The 24,563-nt window shown below is 37.8% G+C and overlaps 1 protein-coding gene across 1 annotated transcript in view; it reads left to right on the top strand.

Annotated features, from left to right (window-relative positions):
- The first annotated feature begins 4,230 nt into the window (after window positions 1-4,230).
- The window catches only part of LOC149820931 (proteasome assembly chaperone), a 35,823-nt gene continuing 15,490 nt past the window's right edge, over window positions 4,231-24,563 (top strand). Inside the window, exons 1-2 of the mRNA XM_089982978.1 lie at window positions 4,231-4,375; window positions 4,782-5,037. Coding sequence (XP_089839104.1) covers window positions 4,840-5,037 — 198 coding nt within the window. The 5' untranslated portion in view covers window positions 4,231-4,375; window positions 4,782-4,839. The remainder of the gene's footprint in view (window positions 4,376-4,781; window positions 5,038-24,563) is intronic.

The following is a 24,563-nucleotide window of genomic DNA, read 5'->3' as shown; positions in this document are numbered from 1 at the left end:
TGAAGGACTTGAGAAAATGTGACATTTAGCTTTGTACTTTCACATAGCACATCTTGACACTTGTACTATTTAGTACGTACCTCAAGAGGTACATTTTGGTTTCGTGCTTGAGTCATGGATGAGTGCACAAAGTGCACATTACACATGTGATATATATAATGACAAAAACTTGAACACCATAGGGTATGGGCAATACACTTGTTGTGGTTTTTCAACTCAGCTGAAGTCTTTGGGCATTGGCCCCATGTTTGCGAGTGAGCTCATGTATGTCTATACCCCAGAATGAAAACGATAAAGTGGTGTTATGATCGCCTTCACAGGCGATGTGCTCCTTGTTGGCCGTGTGAGGCTGAGCACGTGAATGGGCAGACTAAGTCCTCGTTTGCGTACTCCGCGGGGGCCACGATGCATAAACACCTCGAAAGAAGGTATGTTGTCAAGCCAAGCCGCAGAAAGATAAACCGCCACGCCCCATTCACAAAACGGTTCACCTTAGAGAGGGTGGATGGTACATCTCTAAGTGATTAGTCGTTACTACGACACATATTTTTATAGAAGTTGAAGCATCCTTTGACCTCCAGTCACTCAGAGTTAGGAAGGTCGATGCGACCTTTTAAGGTACCTCACTATTGTAGTAGTATGGATTGTAATCATTTACTTATGTGTGAGTTTTCTCTCAATTGTGGTTGCCCGCATGAGGTTTGACTCGGTCTGTAGCATCAGAGGTTACTACACTCAATTTTGAATAACGGACGTCGGGTGCATGTTTTATAGAATGCGAGGTTCCTTCGCGCAACTGAAGAAGTAATCAGAAGAACATAAATACTAACCAATCACAGCTAACTTACTTTAGTAGTTTTTTACTTGCTACATTGTTACTGTTCTCATTTTGCTTCCTTTATTGATCTTAGCTACTTGTGTACAGTAGTTGCGCAGTTCCTTGTTTTACTGCTACAACTTGTTGTACTTGTACTTTTGTTGTTATTTAGAATTGTAGCACGTGCACTTGCCTGACACATGCACATATATATGTTGTCACATGTTTCATGCTATATATATGCTTTTTCCTTTAAGAGATGGATATATGATGTTGTTGCTCTTCACCAACTCGCAAGAGTACTGACCCCATTTTATCGGGATACAGGTGATGAGTAGGCACAACTGCGATGTGATGACGCATGGTCTGGAGGCTTGGGGACCCACACTTAGCTGTAGATTCTGGCACCTTTTTGGGTTTTTGGGGTTTGAGAGGTTTTTTCCTCTTGTTTTGAGAGACTGTGAGAATGAATGTATATCGTCTCATTTTGTAGACTTGAAATGTTTGAGTTTTGTACATTTTGGATCTTTGACGTATATGTATCACGTGTTGTGCCCCACTCAGACTTGTGGCCTTTTTACCCTTGTTTACCCCTTTCTTTTGTCTTTCCGCTGTTTGACATAAAACCAACTTTCAAAAAAAAAATCCTCAAAAATCAAAGGATTTTTCCAAGGTCGGGGTTTGGGGCGTCGCATTCACCCTCATGAAATTCAGAATGGATACACCAGCAATGACAAGATAAGAGATTTCATGTCATTGTTCTATTTTCTCACCCATTTCTCTCATGATATTAGGTTGTTCATCTTCGCTCTTATCCTCGCTTTCACACACCACAAACAACTTAAGAGCTTTACACTTGTACCCGAGAGTCCACTTTTCATCATGATTGTATCACAACCCTTGATGTGCCTATTTATCATTTAGGCCTTGCTTATGAATTCAATTTTGACAGGAGAATTGAATTTGGCCTTGACACTCGCTTCTTTGCTTGGGTGCGTGTTCCCGACCTATCGGAAGGTCGACTAGGCCTCTTTACATACATGGTCGTTTTCATGTGCTCTTCCACAACTCCATCCTTTATAAAAGGTTCCTCTAAGGTTGGAGGGTCCAAAGCTATGAGCTCAACCCTAATTTCCTCTCATAATCCTCCCATGAATGCTCCTATCAAAGCAAGATCAGACCAATCTCTGCACATGGTGTTAAGGTTCTCAAATTCTGCTTGGTACCATGGATAGACCCCTTTTGCTTTAAATTTTTCATCTCTATCTTATGGTTAATGTAGGGAGAGAGTCAAAATATTTTCAAAAGTTCTCTTTTGAACTCATGCTGAGTGTTTGTTCCATGATGTTGCTCATGCCATCAGTATCACCTTAGGGCTGCACCTTCAAAGTGAGTCACGATGCATCCTAGCCTATTTTCGTGAGGTATTGCTTGACTTACAAAATATTATTTTGTTTTATACATCCAATCATGGAGAATTTTTTCATGTGAAGATAGGAAAGGATATCTTGACAGGCCACAAAGGAGAGATTCCAAATTGATGCTTCCTTGAGCCAGCTCCACGGTTCTTCAGGTGCCATCAAATGATGGATTCATGTGGCCCTTCTTCTTGAGATCGTCATGCTCCTCATGAAAGTTATCACCTTCGTTAGTGAATTGGAGATGTTGTTGGGCAGTGTGGACTATTGTTTGTAGTTGCTACAACAAGTTGGTGATGTTCAAGTGTGTCCTCTACAAACCTATTTGGTCTTGGTTTTTCTTAAGAGGCACGGGGTTCACTCTGTTACCACTTTTATGTGTGTCTGGGCCTAGAGTATGAAATTTTGGGTTTGGGGTTCACTTAGGTCAATACAAAATCAAATAGGCTAACTTGGGTAGACAAGGTCTGGGTTTCTGACAGGTTTAGGGAGAAAAATAATAACTCCCAAACGATATCATAGAAAAATCCTAAATTTTGAGGGATGTTTCTAGACACCTTAAACTAAGTTTTGACCAAATTTGAAGGTTAGAGGAAATAAAACCAGGGAAATACAATTTTAGGAAGTGACAATTTTTTTCAGGGTCATGCAGAGCTAACTTGATTTTGGACTGACATACGCGAATTGAAAAATAGAGTTCTAGAGAGCTCTATAAATCATGAAATTTGGAGGGTTAAAACTAGATACCCTAAGGAACATAGTCCAAATTGCAGACTCAGGTTTTTCATGGTTTGGGTTGGGTGAATTTAGAAGTCTGACAAAATTCTGGGTTTGTCAGAATTCAGGTTTGGGCTGAAGTGAGTTGGTTAGGTTCTAACTTAGGTTTGGGTCAAGGGAATGACTTGATTGACTTACTGGGTTTAGGCTGACTTAGGTAGAGTCTTCTATAACAACTGAGTCCGCTGGTGGAGGTAGGTTGCACCACGGGATCGGCTTGGGAAGTGAAGACCACCGAAAACTCAGATTTGATTGTGTCCTTTGAGTGGACTTTTGCATCAACCTTGGTCCACCTAGTGAACTAGACTTTCTTGAGGTTAGCACACAAAGGTAAGAGAGAGGGACGAGTCCTTGAGAGAGAAGAGGGCTAGAGAAGCCCAAGAGAGAGGGAGGAACATGAGCTAAAAGAGAGAGAGAGAGATTCTAATTTTTTATTATTCTCAAGCCAAAAGCTAAGCCAATATATAGCCAAGGAGGGGCTCATAAAGCTTTACACAAGTAAAAGCACACATAAATCTAGATAAACCTTGAAATGGCTGGGCTATTCTTAGATAAGCCCTTTTTGGATCAGTCTATTTATGGAGTCCTGCATCTCATAAATAGACCAACCCTAGGATTCTCCATCTTTCATCTACATTTTAAAAGGTTAATTTTTTAAGAATTATACTTTTTTTAATGAAATGTGTCATTTGATGTAAAAAAATTCAGGATGGATTTGATTTAAAAAAAAAAACGATTTGCCTAGTGAACTGATTTTAACAATGTTAAAGAGTTACACAGGGAAACAAAACCATGATCCAGAGAGATTCGAGAAGAAAACAAGCACACATTTACGTGGTTCAACCAATGACCTATGTCCACAAGCTGCGGAGAACAAAGATTTTTACTATATTAAAAAGGAATTCCAAATGTAAATGATGACTCCTTGTCATATAAAACCTAAAGCTCACAAAATAAGTTTTACCTAAACAAGAAAACTTTAAAAGAATATTAATAGGAGCTTGTTAGGTCTACACCGTGGAAAAGCTTGACCCCCACCCCCACGAAATCGGTGGCCTACGGTCTCGGGCCCAGGCCTCCATCCGCTACCACCACAGACTTTTAAAAAATTTCTAACCGGGTTGTAACATAAAACTCAAGGCACATATCAAGTTCTCAACAAACACCGTACCATATGACAGAGACCAAACAAAACCCCACCAATCGATTAACCCCTCCCCTTCTTTTGGCCTCTCCCGAACCCACTGACCAACCCTTCGGCTCGCTGTTCTCCAGCAACTCCGGCAGAATTCCAGCGAGGGCCAGGACATTGAGCAAACGCGAAGTCTTAACCGTAAAACAGACCCCTTCCGCCTTCTGTCTGGTGAGCATCTCCGGCAGCCTGAATCTCTCTCTCTCTCTTGCAACTATTCTAACTTGCATACGGTCAAATATCTGTGGTTTGATTTTGACCAACTTGTTGAAATGAAGCGCTTCTTTAATGGCTGAGCTGCAGCAAGGCAAGCTTCGGGACAGCAGAAATCCTAATCTGTCACATGAATCACTTTTCCTTTGGGAGGATGCCAAGAGTGATCAGTTTGAATGTCAAATTCAGAAATATTGGGCTTTCTTGGTTTTATATTTTGCATCTTGCTCTTATTTTGCCTTTGAGGAATGGAAGGGTTATGTGGTTGTTTTCTTCAGCGTAATTCTTCTATTAATCTTATCCGCCTTTGTTTTTCAATTAAATCTGTTTCTTTTTTCGTTTTTGGTCTATACCATATTTTCAGGAGGGAAAGTAAAATATTGGATAGATAAGCTTCCTATGTGAATGCCCAAGTCTGAGAAATGGTGCAGGAAGAGTTGGATAGGCTTGTTATCGACGATATGGCACATAGCAGAAGTGTTGAAGAATGTAAGACTGACTCAGGTCAGTCAAGTGGGTCTGTAAATAATTCAACTGAGCACAACGTACAACTTACCAATTTTACAGAGGATTTGAAGGATATGACTCTCCATTTTCAGATTATACGATTATCTAGACAGGTGACTTTCTTCTACATCCTGTCTTGACTGTGTCCTCTCACATGATATGTTACTAATGAAAGGTTTATGTGCCAATCATGGAGACTGGTTGGAAAGAATACAGCGATATGCATTTCTTCGGAATTTGGATTCTATTTGTTATACATTGTACATAAATTTCTGCAAGTTGGTCAGAGTGAATTGATGTTTCCTTCTGTCCTGATCATTGTTCATATTCTAATGGAATACAAAAATATTCAAATGTCGCTTATGGACATACACAACCACAATGATCCCTTATGGATCAATCACATAAACCACACAAATCAGGTACTTATAGGCATACAACACAAGTAAAAATATTAAATGTTATTGAGGAAAAGCTCTAAGCAAAAGCAAGGTGTGGAGTTTGAACCCCTATATATACACAAAGTAGCCAAGGTGTAGCAGTTGGTGAGATCCCAATGGCTCTATGGTCAAATGACCATTAAGCCCTATACTAATTCTAGTATTTACAAAGATTAAAATAAAAAAAAAATAAAAAGGTGTAAAATGGCTATAATGCCCTTGTATGTACAAAAAAACTAAAATACCCCTATGTCTATACATTAACACTCCTCAAACTTACGGTGTGACTATCAAAAGTTTGCCTAATAAGAAATGAAACCTAGGAGAATGAAGGGCTTTAGCGAAGAAGTCTGTAAGTTGATATTCAGATATGGCATGTGGCAATAAAATCGTCTTCTTAAAAAATTCTTCTCTGACATAATGGCAGTCCATCTCGATGTCCTTAGTGCGCTCATGAAAGGTTCCCAACAATGTATATAGCACTTTTGTTATCACAACATAACGTGGATGATATTGTTGATGGTACTCCCATGTCTACTAGCAAACTCCTCAACCAAACAATTTCGGATGTTGTGGTAGCCATAGCCTGATACTCGGCTTCTGTGGATGACAAAAACACATTTTGTTGCTTTTTGCATTTCCATGATACTAGCGAGTCTCATATAAAAACACATAAACCAATGGTTTAGCGTCTATCATTGGGATCTCCTCCACAATCAGAGTCAGAATATGCAACTAATTCAAGAGAGGAGGAGGAAGGCAACAATAATCCTTTGTTAACATGATTTCTTAAATATCTAACAATACACATAAGAGTACTCATATAAACTGAGGTAGAAGAGTGCTGAAATTGGCTAGCAGTGTGAATTACACGAGAGATGTCTGGTCTGGTGATGGTCAAGTATGTTAAGGCACCGATCATCTATCGATATGGTGTGGGATCATCCAATGGAGTACCATCATCAATCTTTATCTTTGAGTTGATAACTTCTGGTGTATCTACTCTCTTTTCGTCAGTCAAGCCAAACCTGTCAATAATCTTAGTAGCAAATTTAGATTGAATTAACAAATATTCTCGAGGAGAATAAGCAACTTCAATCCCCAGGAAAAATCTGAAATAACCTAAATCAGTCATTTCAAAATGTTGTTTAAATATATACTTAATATGATTTACTTCTGTTTATTTTCTCCTGTTATGATCATGTCATCAACATAAAGGAACAAAATTACAATACCTGCAGCAGATTTCTCAACAAATACGACACTGTCAGTATAACATGAAAAATATTCAAGACTAGTCATAACAAAACTAAAGCAATCATACCAGGCCTTTGGTACTTGTTTGAGACCATACAAGGCCTTTTAAGGTGAAGAACCTTTCCTTTCAGAATATCATACCTAGGTGGTGGATCCATATACACTTCTTTTAATTCTCCATTAAGGAAGACATTTTTTACATCTAGTTGGTAGATAGTGTAAGGAAATATGCGGAAGCACAAAAACACTAGCCACTTGAAGGCTTTACAAGATTACAATCATACAAGTGCACATGCACAAGTCCTCTATATGATAATATAAAGATTAATAAGGCACATAAAAGATACACAAAAGTAAAAAATGTAAGCTTTTATTTATAAAGTGCTTCATACAAGCATAGAATACAAGGAGGGAACAACCCCCATATTTATACACAAAAAGGGAGAAGGAGAGGACCATTGGGAGCTTCTAATGGAGTCGTTGGGAGCTCCCAACGGTCATATTTCTGACCATTGGGAGCCCCCAACGACTCTATGGTCATTTTGATCATAGAGCCCCTAAGGGTCCTCTAATATTACAGATAAAAAGAATAAAAAAAAAAGTAGAAATGTAAAAAATAGTTTTATTAAAACAATTTTATTATATGAGTGAAATGACAAAAATGACCCTATATGTCATATACCCATAAAATTGGAAATAAACATATATATATATACTATATATGTGTATATAGTGTATATACAATCTTAAGAGATAGGCCATTTCCTAACAGCAGCCACAACTATATGTATTCTAATAGCAGCCATTCTAGCAACAGGGGTGAAGGTTTCATTATAATATATATCATATTCTTGTGAGTACCCTTTAGCTACTAGTCTGGGTTTATGTCGTGATCACTGACAATGCCCCGGATCACATTCAACGAATCAAGGTGCTACTAAGTATGCGGTTCAAGATGAAAGACCTTGGGGAACTGAGATATTTTCTTGGTGTAGAGGTGGACAGACAGGATGGAAAAATGTCATTAACTCAACACAAATACACTCTTGATCTTCTGGGTAAAGCAGGAATGACAGATTGCAAACCTCTACCTACACCCAGTGTTGTCAATCAGAAACTCAGCATTTGTGATGGTGAGTTGTATTCAGATACGAGCAAATATCGCAGTATAGTGGGCATGTTACAGTACCTCACTTTTACCCGACCAGACATCGTATATTCTGTAAATTAAGTATCTCAGTTCATGCATGAACCGAAAACTGGTCACATGGATGTCGTCAAACGTATTCTTCGTTATTTAAAAGGCACGGTAGGTGATGGACTTATATATGTTCAGTCTTCATGGGGGACATCCAAACATGATATATTGGCATACACAGATGCAGACTGGGCAGGGGACCCAGATGAGCGGAGATCTGTTTCAGGATACTGTGTTTTTATTGAAAAAAATCTTGTCTCTTGAAGTAGCAGAAAACAGAAGGCTGTTGCAAAATCTAGCACAAAGGCAGAGTATAGACCTATGGCACCTGCCACAACTGAGGTGACCTGGATTAGGCATCTACTTAAAGAAATGGGAGAGAATGTCTCAAGTTCGACACTCATGTGTGATAATAAAAGTGCTATACAAATTGCAATCAACCCTGTTCATCACAGTCAGACTAAGCATATTGAGATTGACCAACATTTCATCCGACAAAAGATAGCGGACAAGGAGATTGGACCAATATATGTGTCTTCAGAAGATCAGGTCGCTGATGCTTTCACAAAACGTCTCACAAGTAACCGCTTATGGTATCTGAAGAACAAGTTGCACATGGCTTACTCCCATGCACAACTTGACGGAGGGTATTAGAATATGGATCCAGTTGAATCCATATCCGATACAGCCTCTTATATGTCTCTGTGTAATATGTAATACTTGTACAGGGCAGTTTTGTCCATGTATTTTATTTGTAACCCTATTAGTATTAATGCAGGATTAGTGCAACCATCAATGTATTGGAGTGGCTGTCGATTCCCAAATACCGAGTTCTCTCTTTTCTCTATCTCTCCTCTCTCTCACCGATTCCTTGATTCATTTAGGAGTTCTTTCAAAGGAGTTGTTACTATCTGCTCTAGCTGAATTGAATTTAAAACAAAATGATCAGGGCACTTGGTATGTCGATTTTGGTGCAGACACTCATGTCACTGGTGATGCTGGTAAGCTCCTAACTCCTGTTCCTTATGCTGGTAGAAATAGTATAGTCACTGGAGATGGGTCTCACCATCATATTTCTCACATTGGAAACTCTGTCATTCCTATGTCTACTTCTCTTGCTCTTTCAAATGTCATTTATGCTCTGAATATCAAGAAAAATATTGTTTTTCTCTCTAAGCTTGTAGATGACATTAATGCTCTAGTGGAGTTTACTCCTTTTTCTGTTTGTGTCAAGGACCTTCACACGAGGGAAACGTTCACTGAGGGAAAACGCCAAGGGAATATGTACGTGTTCCAAGATAATCCTTTCACCTTGAAGCTCACATCATCATCTTCTTCAGTCCTTCCTAAGAATATTTTTAGTCTTTCTGAGTGTAATAAGCCAAATCTTTGGCATGGTCGTCTGGGTCATTGTAATAGTCGTTTCATTGAAAAGCTTGTTTCAAGCAGTCTTATTCCCAAGTCAAGTCTAAGTTTAAATGTCAATGATAAAAAATGTTCAAGTTGTCTGCAATGTAAGACTCATGTTCTTCTATTTCATTCTATTAATAAAAGAGCTTCAAGACCATTTGAAATCATTTGTTCTGATGTTTGGGGTCTGGCTCCAGTTCCCTCTATGTCTGACGTCAGATATTATCTTATTTTTGTTGATAGCTATTCTCGATATATATGGATTTTCTTTATGAAATGTAAATCTGAAACATTCAAGTTATTTCAGAACTTTCATTTCTTTGTTCAAAATCAATTCTTTGATAATATTCTTTGTTTCCAATGTGATGGAGGGGGTGAATTCTCCTCAAATGACTTTATTAATTTTCTCTAGACAAATGGAATACATAGGCAAGTGTCTTGCCTTCATACACTTCAACAGAATGGGATTGCTGAACGCAAGCATCGCCATATTGTCGAGAGTGCAATGAGCATGATGCATGATAGTAACCTTCCAATTACCTTATGGGCAGAGGCTTTTCATTCAACCGTTCATATCATAAACCAATTGCCCATGAATATCCTGGAAAACAAATCACCCTTCTTTTCTTTACATAGTGTTCATCTAAATTATCATGATTTGCGAGTATTCGGGTGTGTATGTTATGTTTATGTTAACAGTTCAATGCGACACAAGTTTCAGGATAAGGCCTTGAAGTGCAGATTTGTGGGGTATGCTGATGATTATAAAGGGTACAAATGCTATGATCCCGTGAGCAAGCGTATCAAAATATCCAGGAATGTTGTATTTGATGAATTGAATTTTGACCACAATGTTAACACTCTTCCTGAAATTGAAGTTTATCACCCTTGGTTACAATCTGATCTCTTTTCTAGTGTTGATGATGTTTGTCCTTCAGAATGTAATCAAAGAGATGAGGGAAACATGTCTGATGCTCTCCAAAGGACTCAAGAAAGTGTCCTCTTAGATCTATCATTGCCTCCCGAAAGGTATAAAAGTATTGTTTACTCTCGACGTGAGAAGGGGACCCTCTCCAATTCTGATCAGGAGATGAATTCTTCTTCCTCTGTTCCCAAAAGATCCACTCGACCCCGACATCCTATTGACAAATGGGTAAGTTATGAGAACTTCACTATGGATTTCCAACTCTTCTTAACCTCTTTAGGTAAGGAAGATCAGCCCACAACATTTTATCAAGCAGCAAATTCTAAGCGATGGATTGAAGCTATGAATGAAGAAATGGAGGCTCTTCATGAATGTGGCACTTGGGAGATTGTTCCCAGACCACATGATCGAAATGGGTGTATAAAATAAAATATAAGCCGGACAATATTATTGAACAATATAAGGCTAGACTGGGCAAGAACAAGACTATGTTGAGACCTTAAGTCCGGTTGTGAAAATGGGCACTATTCGAATCATATTATCATTGGCTATTGAGTACCAGCGGATTATTCGTCAGCTGGACGTAAAAAATGCATTCCTACATGGAACTCTGAAGGAGGAAGTGTACATAGAGCAACCCACGGGGTATGCAAAAGGGAACTCCAAAGAATATGTGTAGATTAAAGAGAGCTATATATGGTTTGAAGCAAGCCTCCCGATCTTGGTTTGACAGTTTTTCTCTTGAAATAGAGAAATATGGTTTTAGTCGGTCTCTTCTTGATCATTCTCTTTTCATATTCAAATGGAAAGACACAGTTACCTTGTTATTGATATATGTTGATGACATAATCATTATAGATAACTCTAATGCACATATTGAGTAGGTCAAAGAACTGAATCACAGGTTTAAGATGAAGGACCTTGGTTAACTGCGATATTTTCTTGGAGTAGAAGTTGACAGAACTATTGAAGGCATGACACTTACCCACCATAAGTACACTATTGATGTTCTCAGCAAGGCAGGTATGAAAGATTGCAAGCCTCTAAGCATGCCCAGTGTACTTCATCAGAAACTCAGTTCCCAAGATGGAGATTTGTATGAGAATTATACAAAATATCGCAGCATAGTAGGGATGCTTCAATATCTCACTTTTACTCGCCCTGATATTGTCTATTCAGTTAATCAGGTATCTCAGTTCATGCATGAACCGCGCATTGGGCATATGGAAGCTGTTAAACGCATTCTTCGATATTTGAAGGGAACTATTGGGGATGGTCCTGTGTACAGAAAGAGTATGAATGAACGTCACATGCATGAACTTCTTGTATACACAGATGCAGACTGGGCAGGAGATCCAGATGAGAGTAGGTCAGTCTCAGGATGTCAGTCTCAGGATATTGTGTTTTCGTTGGCCTAAATCTTGTCTCTTGGAGCAGTAAGAAACAAAGGGCTATTGCGAGATCGAGTACCGAAGCGGAATATAGATCAATGGCAGCTGCTACAGCTGAAGTAACATGGATTAGACATTTGTTGACAAAAGTAGGAGAATCGATATCTAAATGTATTCTCTTATGTGACAATCAAAGTGCCATCAACATATCATTCAATCCTATCTACCACAGTCGTGCCAAGCATATTGAAATTGATCAACATTTTGTAAGACAGAAAGTCGAAGAGAAGAAAATTGAACCAAAATTTGTTTGGACTACTGATCAAGTTGCTGACTTGTTTACCAAAGGGCTTATCAAGGACAAATTCTGGATGTTGAAAGGCAAGTTGTTCATGGTTCAAAACCATGTACAACTTGAGGGAGGATGAAAAGAAGACATTATTCATGAACTGAACCCAATTCAAGTTTATCTAATTTCAGATTTAAGCACATGTTCATTAATTGTATTAATGGCATATTATAAATTACATTGTTGTGTAATGGGTATCTTCGTACCCTAGTAATTGTAACACTATATACTTAATGGAATGCCAATACTGCAACCTCCAATGAAGGATTCTGCAGCTCTTACGTATTTTCTCCTCATCCTGTACTTAGTCTTGTGCATGTGACAAGGAACCCACCATTTCTCACAACTTTTGCTCCAAAAACCCTTCACGATATTTGGTTTCTAAATCGGAAAAAAGAAAACTACCCTGAGTACCCCGTACACCCTCTAGTACCACAAAACAATCCTACATGGCACTAGAACTATCCAGATTCATAGAATCCGGTACCTAAAAATAAAAAAAAATTACATAAAATAAAATACATAAAAAAAGTATAAATGATTTCAGACATACAAAATGGAATCAAACATAGAAATACGATTTCTAAGAAAACAAAATATCCTAGAAATTGGAACATGATATTCAAAACGGATCTGGATACATGAAGATCCAATTTGACCCAAATGGTCCTGCATGATTGGATCTGCCACATATCGCATCCCCGATCGGATCTGATGGGTTAGATATGGATCCAACTTTGCCTTTAATGCACGGATCTTTAGGATGCTCTGCATCATTCCCTCCTGGGTCGAAAGGCTTCGTCCTCGGAGCCTTGTTCTTCTCGAGTGCTATGCCATAATTCCTGCACAAGTTCAAAATATAATCAGTGCAGTCACTGTCCAAAGTAATAATAACTAAATTATACAAGAAAGGCAATTTCATATATGAATGTGAATAATAATTTAGGCAATGTAATTCAACATACTTAGCACAATGAAATTCAGAAAAATGCGCTGGAAGCACAAAAGCATCTAAGACATTATATTTAACCACCTTTCCATGCATTAAAGCTTGACATATAGTAAAAAAATGCGGATGAACCGCAGATATCAATTGAGTATATATCATGTGATTCAAGATTTCAAAATTGATATAAAAATATGGGTGTTTACATGATAATTCACAAGCAACACACTAAAGCAGAAATTCGAACTTATTTTTGTAATTGACCAATGCGGCATAATTATGATTGTACACTAATTCCAGATGGGCACAAACAAGATTTGAGACTTTCAAGCATTCTCGTCCTAATGTGTCAAAGACTAACATGCGACTCTAAATGCTCGAACAACCCCACAGGAGGAGTGTCAACATCTAAGCGCTCATTGACACATATGACTTGTCGATCTTCATCAATAGAATCCACCTGTTTACTTTCGACAATTGACTCGACAATGGATGTACTAATGAGACTTGTCAGAACAATGTTGACAATCATGTCAAATACAACTCGAGGCAAAACTGTAACGTCCATGGGTTCATAAAATTTCTTGAAGACCGGATTGTCAAGACTGACATAGGGGTCTTCTAGAGGTGATACTTCTCAAAATGATAAGATGTGGGACATCTCTTCATACATGCTTTCATAGATTGGATCAGTAATGAACGCATTCATAGGAATATCCTCAAATTCAAGTGAGGGTTCCTTCTCGATTTTATCAACTTCATCGGACAACGCATCAAACACTACATTAAGGATAGGTTCTTCATCAAATATTGGGTCACCGATAATTTCATGAAAAGGCTCCTCAGGAGGCTCCTTTGTGAAATGGACTTGAGTGCAATTGATTTCTTCGCACTTGGACTTTCTTTCGAAATTCGAATTAATTTCGACATCACTACTCTCGTCTATGCCTTCTTCAATTTTTTGAGGTTCTAAGTCATACGAAATGAGATTTTCTTTGTCCTCGCAACTCATGTACGAGGTTTCCTCAAGCCTAGCCCTAGCATTAATGGATTCAAATGAGGTGGGGTTGGGTCGGGGACCAAAGGCTGAGACGGGCTTACGAGGGCTACACCTCCATTCTCTATGCGAAGAGTTCGCATAGTTGGACTTTAGATTTGGAGTTCTAGGCTCCCGACTGGATCTCCTGGGCGGATCCAACTGACAACACGAGTCTGAATATCGATGTGGGTCAGACCCATGAATGAAATCAGACCTCCAAGATTGTAGTAGATCAGGTCTGTGACGACAATCTTCCTCTAACTCCAGTTCACAAAGCCTAGATTTTATCATTGCCATCCGAGTTTGTTCAGCGAGCATTAGACTTTGCAAAAACCTCGTTTTCTTATCCCGTTCTAACTCAAATTCATCATCAGAGTTATAAGGAGGTGTTCTACGTATTCTTCAAGAAACACATTGACTTTGCTCGAATGACTTCTCTCGCTCCTTGGTAAAATTTTCTATTTTATAACGAAGATTATCGATTTGACGCCGCAAGGTTTGAGTTCCATCTCTAAGGTCGCGAATGTCCTTTTCAAGGATATACACGCTTCGACTCGTATATTCGGTTCGCCCAGACATGGCGCATGGATCTAAAAAAATATATTTTTGACCTTACCACTACACCGGTGATCGTGTCGGATTGAGAAATCTGGCAAACCTTACTCTGATACCAAAATGATGTGGACTTGGTACGCACTGATCCACGATCAAAGATCCAAATAGATCTCAATACGCACAGAAGCTTTTTCACTAAGATGAGTCCAAACAGGACTCTGGGAAACAGGGTTTTTAGGACTCATGTGCTCTATTTCGACAGAGGCAGTCCAAAGGAAAGTTGTGCGTGACTTACTCACCTTTCCAACGAATTTAAAATCACTGGATTCGGATAAGTAATTTCCGCTCCACAGACTCAAAATCAGCACTGATAGTCAAATCTATGACAGACTCTCCGAGTTCGGGGGACATCCTATTCGAAGAGGGTTTTGACTCCTCAGACGATGGAGTTTGCGAAAACTCCCAACAGATGAACTGAATGTCTGATTCAGACCTTTCCAGAAAGCTATGACTCGTAATTTTTGGGCAATCATACGCGCCTCTATTCAATTTTAAAGTCCATGACGAACTAATTGCTAACTAGCCTAACCTACTGATTGGGTTCATATTGGCCGCGTGAAACACCCTGGATTCGGGCATACAAATGAGGGTTTCAGAAGAAACCTCGAACGTCACTATTGTGTGGATGAATGTTAGCTAACCAGACTAACTTTCAGATTTAGAAATCTCGCAGTAAAACTCCAGATATTTGAAAATTACGAAACCATACGCAGGATTCTATAACAGGAAATCTCATGCTCAGTTCTATGGTAGATGCAGAAAGATCAAATCTTTTGAGTTACTTACAATATGAATCAACAGAAATGATAAACATGAAAGTTACAGACCATTGTCTTAGCTTTCCACAGAATCAAAGAAATCAAAGTTTTATGGAAGGAATCGTGAGAAATTCCTAAAATACGGAACACTGTTCACAGTGTTCTGGACGGGACAGTGTCTGACAGATTCTGTTCGACCGACTGCTTGACAGGGATTTTTCGGGACCTTGAGGGCCGAATCAAGCCTCGACCTCAACAACAATGTTGTAGGTTCATGTCTTAGTTTTTTAGGAAGCTCAATAACAGCAGAATCGGACCAGTATCTTAGTAGATAGAGTCGATTCTTTGGAGTTGTCTCTGACAACTCTGGAATCAGGATTCCGATTTTTGACAGAAAAACGAAATGGATAAACCATAATGCTTAGAATCAAGATATGACTGGAAATCACATTTAATAACATAAAATGCTTCTAAACACTCAGTACATTGACAACAATCAATTAGTTTGCAGTTATATTCAACAAACATCAAGATCAAAACACAAAAATAACAAGAGATCAAGGGATGCAAACACAATTTCGTAAAGAAGATGGCGTGACTGAGCAACAACCAACACCATCATCATTTCGTGCAAGGTAGGAGATGTTGAGCCCTCCAGCCATGGACGTGACTCCTGCAGCAACTCAGCCAACGTGAGCTTCTCCAATCGAACCTTCAAGCACACACCAAGCTCCAACTCGTGCTTTCCTTTCACCTTCCTTGATGTCTGGGACTTTAGCTGCTTAACCGAGCCGAATCAAGCCAAATGGTAAACATAAAACTTGTAGATCAAGATCTTAGTTTTTCAGCAAGTTAAAGATCATTCAATTTGGACCAGTATCTAGGAAGATACGGTCAAAATACCGAGGCTATAATTCACCCTTCAAATAACATTTCCTCTCTCAGCACCATTTCGAAATTCTTTTCTTTTTTTCTCAAAACAACAACCACCAGCCTATGTCACATGGGTGCGGGTGCGGGTGCGGGTGCGGGGATTCGGCACTTCCAAAAAACCCGGGTGCGGGGGTGCGGCAGGGGCAAAAATGTAATAAGTAATATATATATATATATATATATATATATATATATATATATATATATATATATATATATATATATATATATATATATATATATATATATATATATATAAAGGGGGTTGGGGAATAGGCGGGGTTTTTTTTTAAAAAGGGGGTTGGGGAATAGGCGGGGTTTTTTTTTTAAACTTTGCAGCTGTCAGGCAGCTGCTGTCAGCAGCTGTGCGTGAAAACTGAAAAACTTACTTTATGCTAGTCTGTCAGCAGCTGACAGACTAGCATAAAGTTTTTTAAAAAAAAATTCGAAGCCCATTTGGGCAATTTTTTTTTTTAAAAATGGACATTAATGATCCTGGGTGCGGTCAACGCACCCAGGATCAAGTTGACCGCACCCGGTGCGGCACCCGCACCCGCGTCGAGTCGCGTCGACGCGGGTGCGGCACCCTCCTAGCCGAATCCCTGTGACATAGCCACCTGCCCTCATGGTCGACCACCATGGGCTCTTAAGGTCTGCTGGAAGGTAGACTGATGATGCCAACCCCCAGCTTCACTCACACCAAAAAGAGGGTGGGCTTCTCCAAGGTGCCACCCACTTGCCCAATGCATGGGCTTCTTTTGAAAATGGGCATCATTGCCTCTCCAACAACCCTTTTTGACCTTTTATTCAAACTGATTTCAAATGAGGGTTATAGAGGTCCAATCAAGGTGGCTCCATCTATGGTTTGGGCTGAATTGGATCTTGGATAAGATCCAAGATCTAAATGATGCTTTTGCTCCAAAAACCCTTCACGATATTGGGTTTCTAAATCGGAAAAAAAAAGAAAACTACTCTGAGTACCCCATTACACCCTCTAGTACCGCAAAACAATCCTACAAGACTCTAGAACTATCCGAATCTGTAGAATTCGACACCTAAAAATAAAAATAAAAATTACATAAAATAAAATACATAAAAAAAACATAAATGATTCCAGACATACAAAATAGAATCAAACATAGAAATACAATTTCTAAGAAAACAAAATATCCTAGTAATTGGAACATGATATTCAAAACGGATTTGGATATGTGGAGATCAAATTGGACCCAGATGGTCCTACATGATTGGATCTGCCATAGATCGCATCCCGGATTTGATTTGATGGGTTAGATATGGATCCAACTTTGCCTTCAATGCATGGATATTCAGGATGCTCTGCATCAAATGCTCTCCCCCACCATCACATTGAAAATGTTGGATTTGAGATGCAAATTGATTACTAATTAAGGCACAAAATACATGAAAGAACTTGGAACACTTCAAATTTGTGTTTCATAAAATAGATCCAAGTATACCTGGAATAACTATCAATAAAAGTGACATAATAGCGGCTGCCCGACAAAGAAGATTGTAGGGCAGGTCCCCAAACATCAGAATAGACAATTTCAAAAGGCACAAAAGCTCTTTGTTTTATTTAGTGAAATGGGAGAACATAACTCTTACATAAATGACAACTGGGACAAAGAGAAATATCAGACTCATTATTCAAACTAGACTGTGGAACAAACCCACTATACACAAGTCTTTTAATGAATGAACGATTACAATGACCCAAACGACGATGCCAAATGTCTGGCTTATTACACTGAGACAGACTAAGACAATCCTTGAATAACACTGGTTGAACTGGCTGTAACTTTATTGAAGCAGCACGAACAATAGGAGATTCTTTGAGGACATACATATTTTTCTGTCGTTCTCCTTCAACGAGTGTCTTTTTCGTGAGAAGTTCTTTGACACACACAGAAGGAGTAAATTCGACAAAAGAGTTAATATCATCAACAAGTTTAGAAATAGAAACAATATTTTTAACAATACTGGGTGAGTGATAAACATTGGATAAAAGAAGTGAAGAGTTTGAGAGTGGAAGAAAAACATTTCCAACATGAGAGATAGGATGAAGGGCACCATCTCCGATTTTAATACTGAATTTGCCACAATAAGGAATGAGTTGAAAAATCTTACCAGCATCACCTGTCACATGTGCAGAAGCTCCAGAGTCAATATACCAAGTTCTCTGCTCAGTCTGCTTAAAACTTAACTTGGAAAGAACAGAAATCAAAAGATTATTCACATTCTCTTTTTCATCTCTCACTTGTCCTCTAGTGGAAGCCCCAGTACCATTAAATCTACCTTTGTTTTGTGGATTATGCCAACAATTTGCCTTAATGTGCCCCTTTTTATTGCACTGAAAACATGTTGGTATATGTCTAGAAGATTGGTTCTCTAAGAGTGGGTTAGGTGACACGTTAGGCGTGGGAAGAAGCCTGCAACCTCCTTGATTACCTCTTCCCTGTCCATGTCCACCCCGAAAGCCTCCACGTCCTTGCCCTGCCACCATGCCTATGACCAGAACCTCATGATTGCTATTTTGAATCAGCTCCTCACCTCTAATGGTAACTTCATACTGCAGTAGTTTCGCCCGCATATCATCAAAGTTAGGCAATGAAGAAAGGCATAGAAGAGAAGTGACCAACATGTGATAGTCGGATCCAAGGCCATTCAGCGCTTGTTGAACTTTCTCTTTGTCAGGAATGACACAACCCACCATTGCTAATTGATCTGTGATGCTCTTGACTTTGTTCATGTATTATGTAACCGATAAGTTCTCTTTCTTCAAGAGCTGAAACTCTATCTTTAAATGAAGAATCCTAGCCTCTGAAATCTGTGAATAGGTCTGTACAAGTATTTGCCATAGTTCGTTGGCTGAACATTCATCTGGAATAACCACTAATACCTCTTGTGAAAGAGTAGAGGTAATATAAGCCACGACAGCCTGATCTTTTCTTTTCCATGTTGAAAACTCTGGATTGCAAACTAGTTTGTTAGAGACTTCTCTTTTATCATCTCGCTCTTCGTTCATGATAAACTCAGGTGGTGCATGAATTGTTCCATCGAGGTGACCAGAGATGTCCAAACTACGAATAAAAGGCAAAATTTGCCTTTTCCAAGTCAAGTAATTGGAATTGTTCAATTTCTCAGATATGAGTTGGCCAAGAAAACTGGACAGAAGAGATGGGGAATCCATGAAAAAAAGAAAACGAGGCAAGTTGGCTAAGAAGAAGAATAAGAAAACACGAGTTGAATAAGATGAAGGTATGGAAAATTGCTCAGCAATGCAATGAACCAGCAACCCAGACTTGTCCGACCTTTTTTTTTTTGCGGACAAACTTCAGAAATGCTTTGCGGAAATCATGATCTGGAACAATTACAAATATGATTCAAAGGAGGAAGACAAGAAAAAATATCAACTCGTGCTTTGAGATATATGTTGTGACTTAAAAAAAATCGGCGATCAACGATCTATGCAGGGAAGGAACAACCTTTGATTTAAGAAAATTCAAATGTGAAATGAGAGCAAAAGAGAAAAGAGCAGCCTTTGATATGTTCAGAAATAGAATTTGACGTCGGAAGGGAAATAGAATTTGACACATTCAAATTAGATTTTTTTTTTGTTTAATCTCCTTTCAAATGTTAGGATCTGGTCTGAATGGTCAGATCCGACATTCAATCAAAGAAGCAGAAGGAGATCAGGTTAACGAGATTAAAAAAAATGAGAAATCTGAACGAGAATAGAAGGAGGATAAGGGGAGGAGGGGAATCAGACACGATCGTTAAAAAAAACTAAACGAGAGGAGAGAATAGAGGAAGGAGGACAAGGGGAGAAGAAGGGAAACTCGACCTGGTCGTTAGGCCTCGACCTGCTCTGATACCATGTTAGAGATCATGCACGTACCTGTTAACTTCCTGATCGGGTTCGTTGATGCTGCTGAAAGGGGAGGAGAGAGGAGGCTGCAACAGTTGCACATCAATCTTCAACCACACGTGCCCTATTCCTTGACTTAAGTTTATAACATCCGGATCGGGTCGGGTTTGTGACTCTTCGGTCCAGACCCGATATAATCCAGACCCAATATTAATAGAGATACGGGTCCAGATCTGGACCCGTATATTCCTGTACATTTCAGTCTCAATAGAGAGAAGTGTTAAAATGTACCCATCAATTGTTGTAATTAGACATATTTTATATATATATAAGATGATACATATACATATATGGTATATATGTATATGTATCCTCCTATTTATATATATAAAATATATATTTTCCTTTTGTTTAGCTGTAGGGGTATTTTAGTCTTTTCCTCTGTTTTACGCACATTCACTTTATGAATGTGATTGTAATTTATTTTATTTTTCTTTTTCTTTTATTTTTTATTTCTTTTTTCTCAAGTACCAAAAGGTACCTTGGGGGGCCCACTCAAATAGACGTTGGGTCCCTTCCAACGGTCACATTTGTGACCGTTGGAGGGGCTCCAACGTCTATGAGTGGAGCCCCTCCAAGGCTCCTTTTTGTTGTTATAAATAGGGGCTCTCCCCTTTGTATTACTTACTTCTTGAGGGAGCTTATGCTCCATTGTAATGGGGTTTTTACCCCTTCTCCATTATTCTTCAATGATATGCAACTTATGACTTTATGTCATATTTTTCCCTTTTTATTGGTTTTATGTGTTAGCACATTATGTGCTTATGTTGTTTCCCTTTAATGGGTATATTTGCACTTCACGTGCATAGATATGGGTTCATTATTGAACCCAATGTATTTCAAGTCACTTTCTAACATGGTATCAGAGCGAGGTCACGATGGGGTTGTCCTTTGGTGCAACGGAAAGCGTGTCGCTCAAGAAATGGTGAAGTATTCATTGCTCTTCCTAAAGTATTATGCTTTTGAAGTTATTCGGTATGTATCCCTTTTCTTAAAAGTATTATGCATTTGAAAATATGTTTCTTGCATATAGTTTGTTCATTTAATGGTCATGATAGTTGAATTATTTCTTTTCACATTTCGTGTGCTCATATATTTTGAAAATATCTCCTTTTAAATTTGGTGAAATCGTTTGTTGTCCAAATATAAAATTCGTGTTTTTCGAACTACTCATCGCATATAATAGTAATTTATGTTTTTAAAAATTACCTTCAATTATGTGAGATTTATAGTTCTTATATAAATATTTCATGATTGACCTATAAGTTAACTTTTAAAAATTATATATATGATTTCTTGCTAAAATAATGATCTTTGCTTAAAATTTTTTAACTCTCATATGAACCCTAATTTGATTCGAGTTCCCCTCTTGATTATGGATTTTAGTGCATTTTTGAAAAATTTGATATAATCATTATATGAGAATCTCTCACATCTAAAATCTTTGTTGAATCCTAAAGTAGTTCTTGTTAATGATGACTTATAAGAACTCCTAAAAAGTTTTTCAATGTTTCTTTTTTGAAAAATTATCTATGATAAACCATTAGGAAAGATTGTTTTAAAAGGAATTTCCCACATAGAGTGCATAGTTCATCTATTACATCCTTTTTGGTATAAATGATTTCATTTTTCATCCTTATAAACTTGTTGGTTTGTATTTTTCATAAGGTTTCGAAACCTCTTAATAATATCTTTAAAGGTGCCTACATTGGCCATAATATGGTTTTCTTTGTCCTCAATTGCACTTATCAAGCATGTAATTACATAATTAAAATTTGAGAATTTCAAGCATTGCTCTTTTTATAAAGTGCATACTTGCTCACTTTTGTGTATTTTTGTATTTTATGCACATTTCTTTTGTGAAAAATATAATGAATTTAGATATTGAGTTCTTGTTAAATCATTGTAAGTGCTTATAGCACTTTGTATGTGTCCGCATATCTCATCACAATCAAAGAATATTTTAAAATTGTTGTATGGGATTTAATTCCAAATCTATAAATTTTCAAGTGTTTTTTGAATATTCTTTCCTTGAGTATTGTGTTAAAGCCTTCTTTCTGAACCATTACGGTTCTTATGATTTCTTTGATTAAAAGCTTGATTGTCTTGATGAATTCTTTATGTTGTTGTGTTTGTTGCTTAATAAGTCTTTTTTGGTACAAGACTTCTTTTGAAGATTAAGCATAATTCGTGTTTATGCAAAATTGTTTTGATGGATTATATTGGACCTTTGATTCAATTTGTTAATCGGTCCTCTTGGTAAAAACTTTTATTTGGAAAATGATTCCTTATGTGGTTACTGCCCTTTTGTGGCACTTATATTTGTCCATCACATGTTATTTAATGCATCATTTATTTGGCCTTATTTTTTGTTATATTAGAGATGTTTGTCGAGGTGAGTTATGGGCACCTCGTGTTGTATCATTTTAGATTGTCCACCTTCCATATTATAGATGGTTGTTGAGGTGAGTTATGGGCACCTTGGGACTCTAAAATGATTTGTTATTTGATCTCTAATTATGAGTGCGTCACTCATTTTTTCTCTTGTGGCCATTGATATTATGGATGCCTCTATGTAAATGTGATGGACATATGGTGTTTGAAACCTTAAATGTTTTAAGGTATATTTAAAATCAAGGTGTTTTGGGATTATAGCCCAACCTTTTATTTGTTTAAGAATCTTATGAGTGCACTTGCACATTTGTGATTCCGTATGTTGTGCTTGTTGTGCACATGTGTTCTTGTGTTTTTTCACAAGTGTTCTTGGTGTGTGTATGTTCACACATTTGTTCTCAAGAATATTATTTTATCGATTGTAGTATCTTGTTGAAGATACTTTTTACATGCATTTATTTCAAAATGTTATTGTTATGAGTATTCTTTTTTAAAAGGAATATTGTTTCATTCAAGGTTTTATTTATATGTTGTCATTACAAGCTTTATTGCCTCAAAAGTCTTTTCCTTTTATGCCCATTATCTAAGTGTCATCATATGTAGACAAGAATTTTATTACACCTTCGTGTGTTTTTAGCCCTTTGTTGGCTTTTGCTCTCTTGGTCTAGTAGCTGAACACACTTGTCTTGAGTGATCTTATATGTAGACAAGACACGTTGATTCACACCATCGTGTGTGATCTTAGTCCATGTTGGCGTTTGTGTTCTTGTTCTAGTCGCTTAGATGTATGCCCATGGTTGGCTTATTTCACTCATTTCAAGTGCCATCTTATGTAGACAAGAGATGTATTATGTTTTAGCCCATGGTTGGCTTATTACTCTTGTTCTAGTAGCTGAACATACTTGGTTTTAAGTGTATTTTTACGTAGACAAGAGATACTTTTTAGTCCATGTTGGCATGTATTCTCTTGCTCTTGTCGTAGATGCACTTATTTCAAGTATTATTATATGTAGACAAGAGGTTCGTTTACACACCTTTGTGTGTGTCTTTTGCCTTTAATGATTTTATATTCTTGATCTAGTAGCTTATACACTTGATTTATGGGTTTTGGAGGACTAATGAGGAAGTTGTTTGTAATGAATAAACTATTATTGAAATTTGCAAAATTCCATTCATGACTTGTGTTTTTCAAGTAAATCATCTTTTTGATATGCATATCAAGTTGATTTCTTAGCATTTAATCTATATATTAAGTGCTTATGGTTTTTGCCACCCTTATATGTAAAATGTTTTTTTTATTAAGCGTGACTTTCATAAATGTTTTTAAAAACCTTGTGAACTCTTGGGTTTATTTTGCCTAAAGTATGCTTGGAGACTTCGTTTCTCTTTTTTGGAACTTCACTACATGTTTGAAGCATGTTTTAGTTCTTTGAGTATCAATTCATATTATGATTCGTATATGCATATGCTCTTTATGGCCTTTTTTGGGCTCTCATTCAATAAAGCATATGTATGTTATGCCTCTTCGTAGGCTTCTTGTGGTATCCCTTAGTGGATCATTTTGTTATTCCCCATTATGGGGTTATATTTGTCCAATGGTGGACCTTATGAATGCATTATGCATTCTTACAATTTTTGCATAATTTGCTTCCGCTCATTTTGTTTTAACATAATGTATGATTTAGAAACTTTGGTTTTCTAAATTTTTTGTTTCATACTAAAGTAACTATCATATTATGCATAAATTTTGCACCTTGTTAGGAATGTTCCTTTTTGAGTAAAGTGCAAAGATATTGTTTACTTGTTCTTTGTTGTTTTCTTTTCTCAGGATCTTGGAGATAGGACAAAGGGAAGTACCCTGGATGGTTCGGGAAATGGGTTCATCATTTGAAGACAATTGGAGGAAGGCTATTTCAAGTTTCATTGCATCCTTGTCGAAGCCTCTTGGAGTCGCCGAAGCCTCGTGGAGTTTTGCCCTTTTTTCAATCTTTTCGTTTCCCTGCAAAGCTTGAGGGGGGGTGTTAAAATGTACCCA

Source organism: Nuphar pumila, chromosome 12, assembly GCF_984573655.1.
Source record: "Nuphar pumila chromosome 12, dmNupPumi1.hap1.1, whole genome shotgun sequence".
Lineage (NCBI taxonomy): Eukaryota > Viridiplantae > Streptophyta > Magnoliopsida > Nymphaeales > Nymphaeaceae > Nuphar > Nuphar pumila.
Note: the sequence above shows the minus strand (reverse complement) of the source record. Positions and strands in the feature narration are given on the sequence as shown.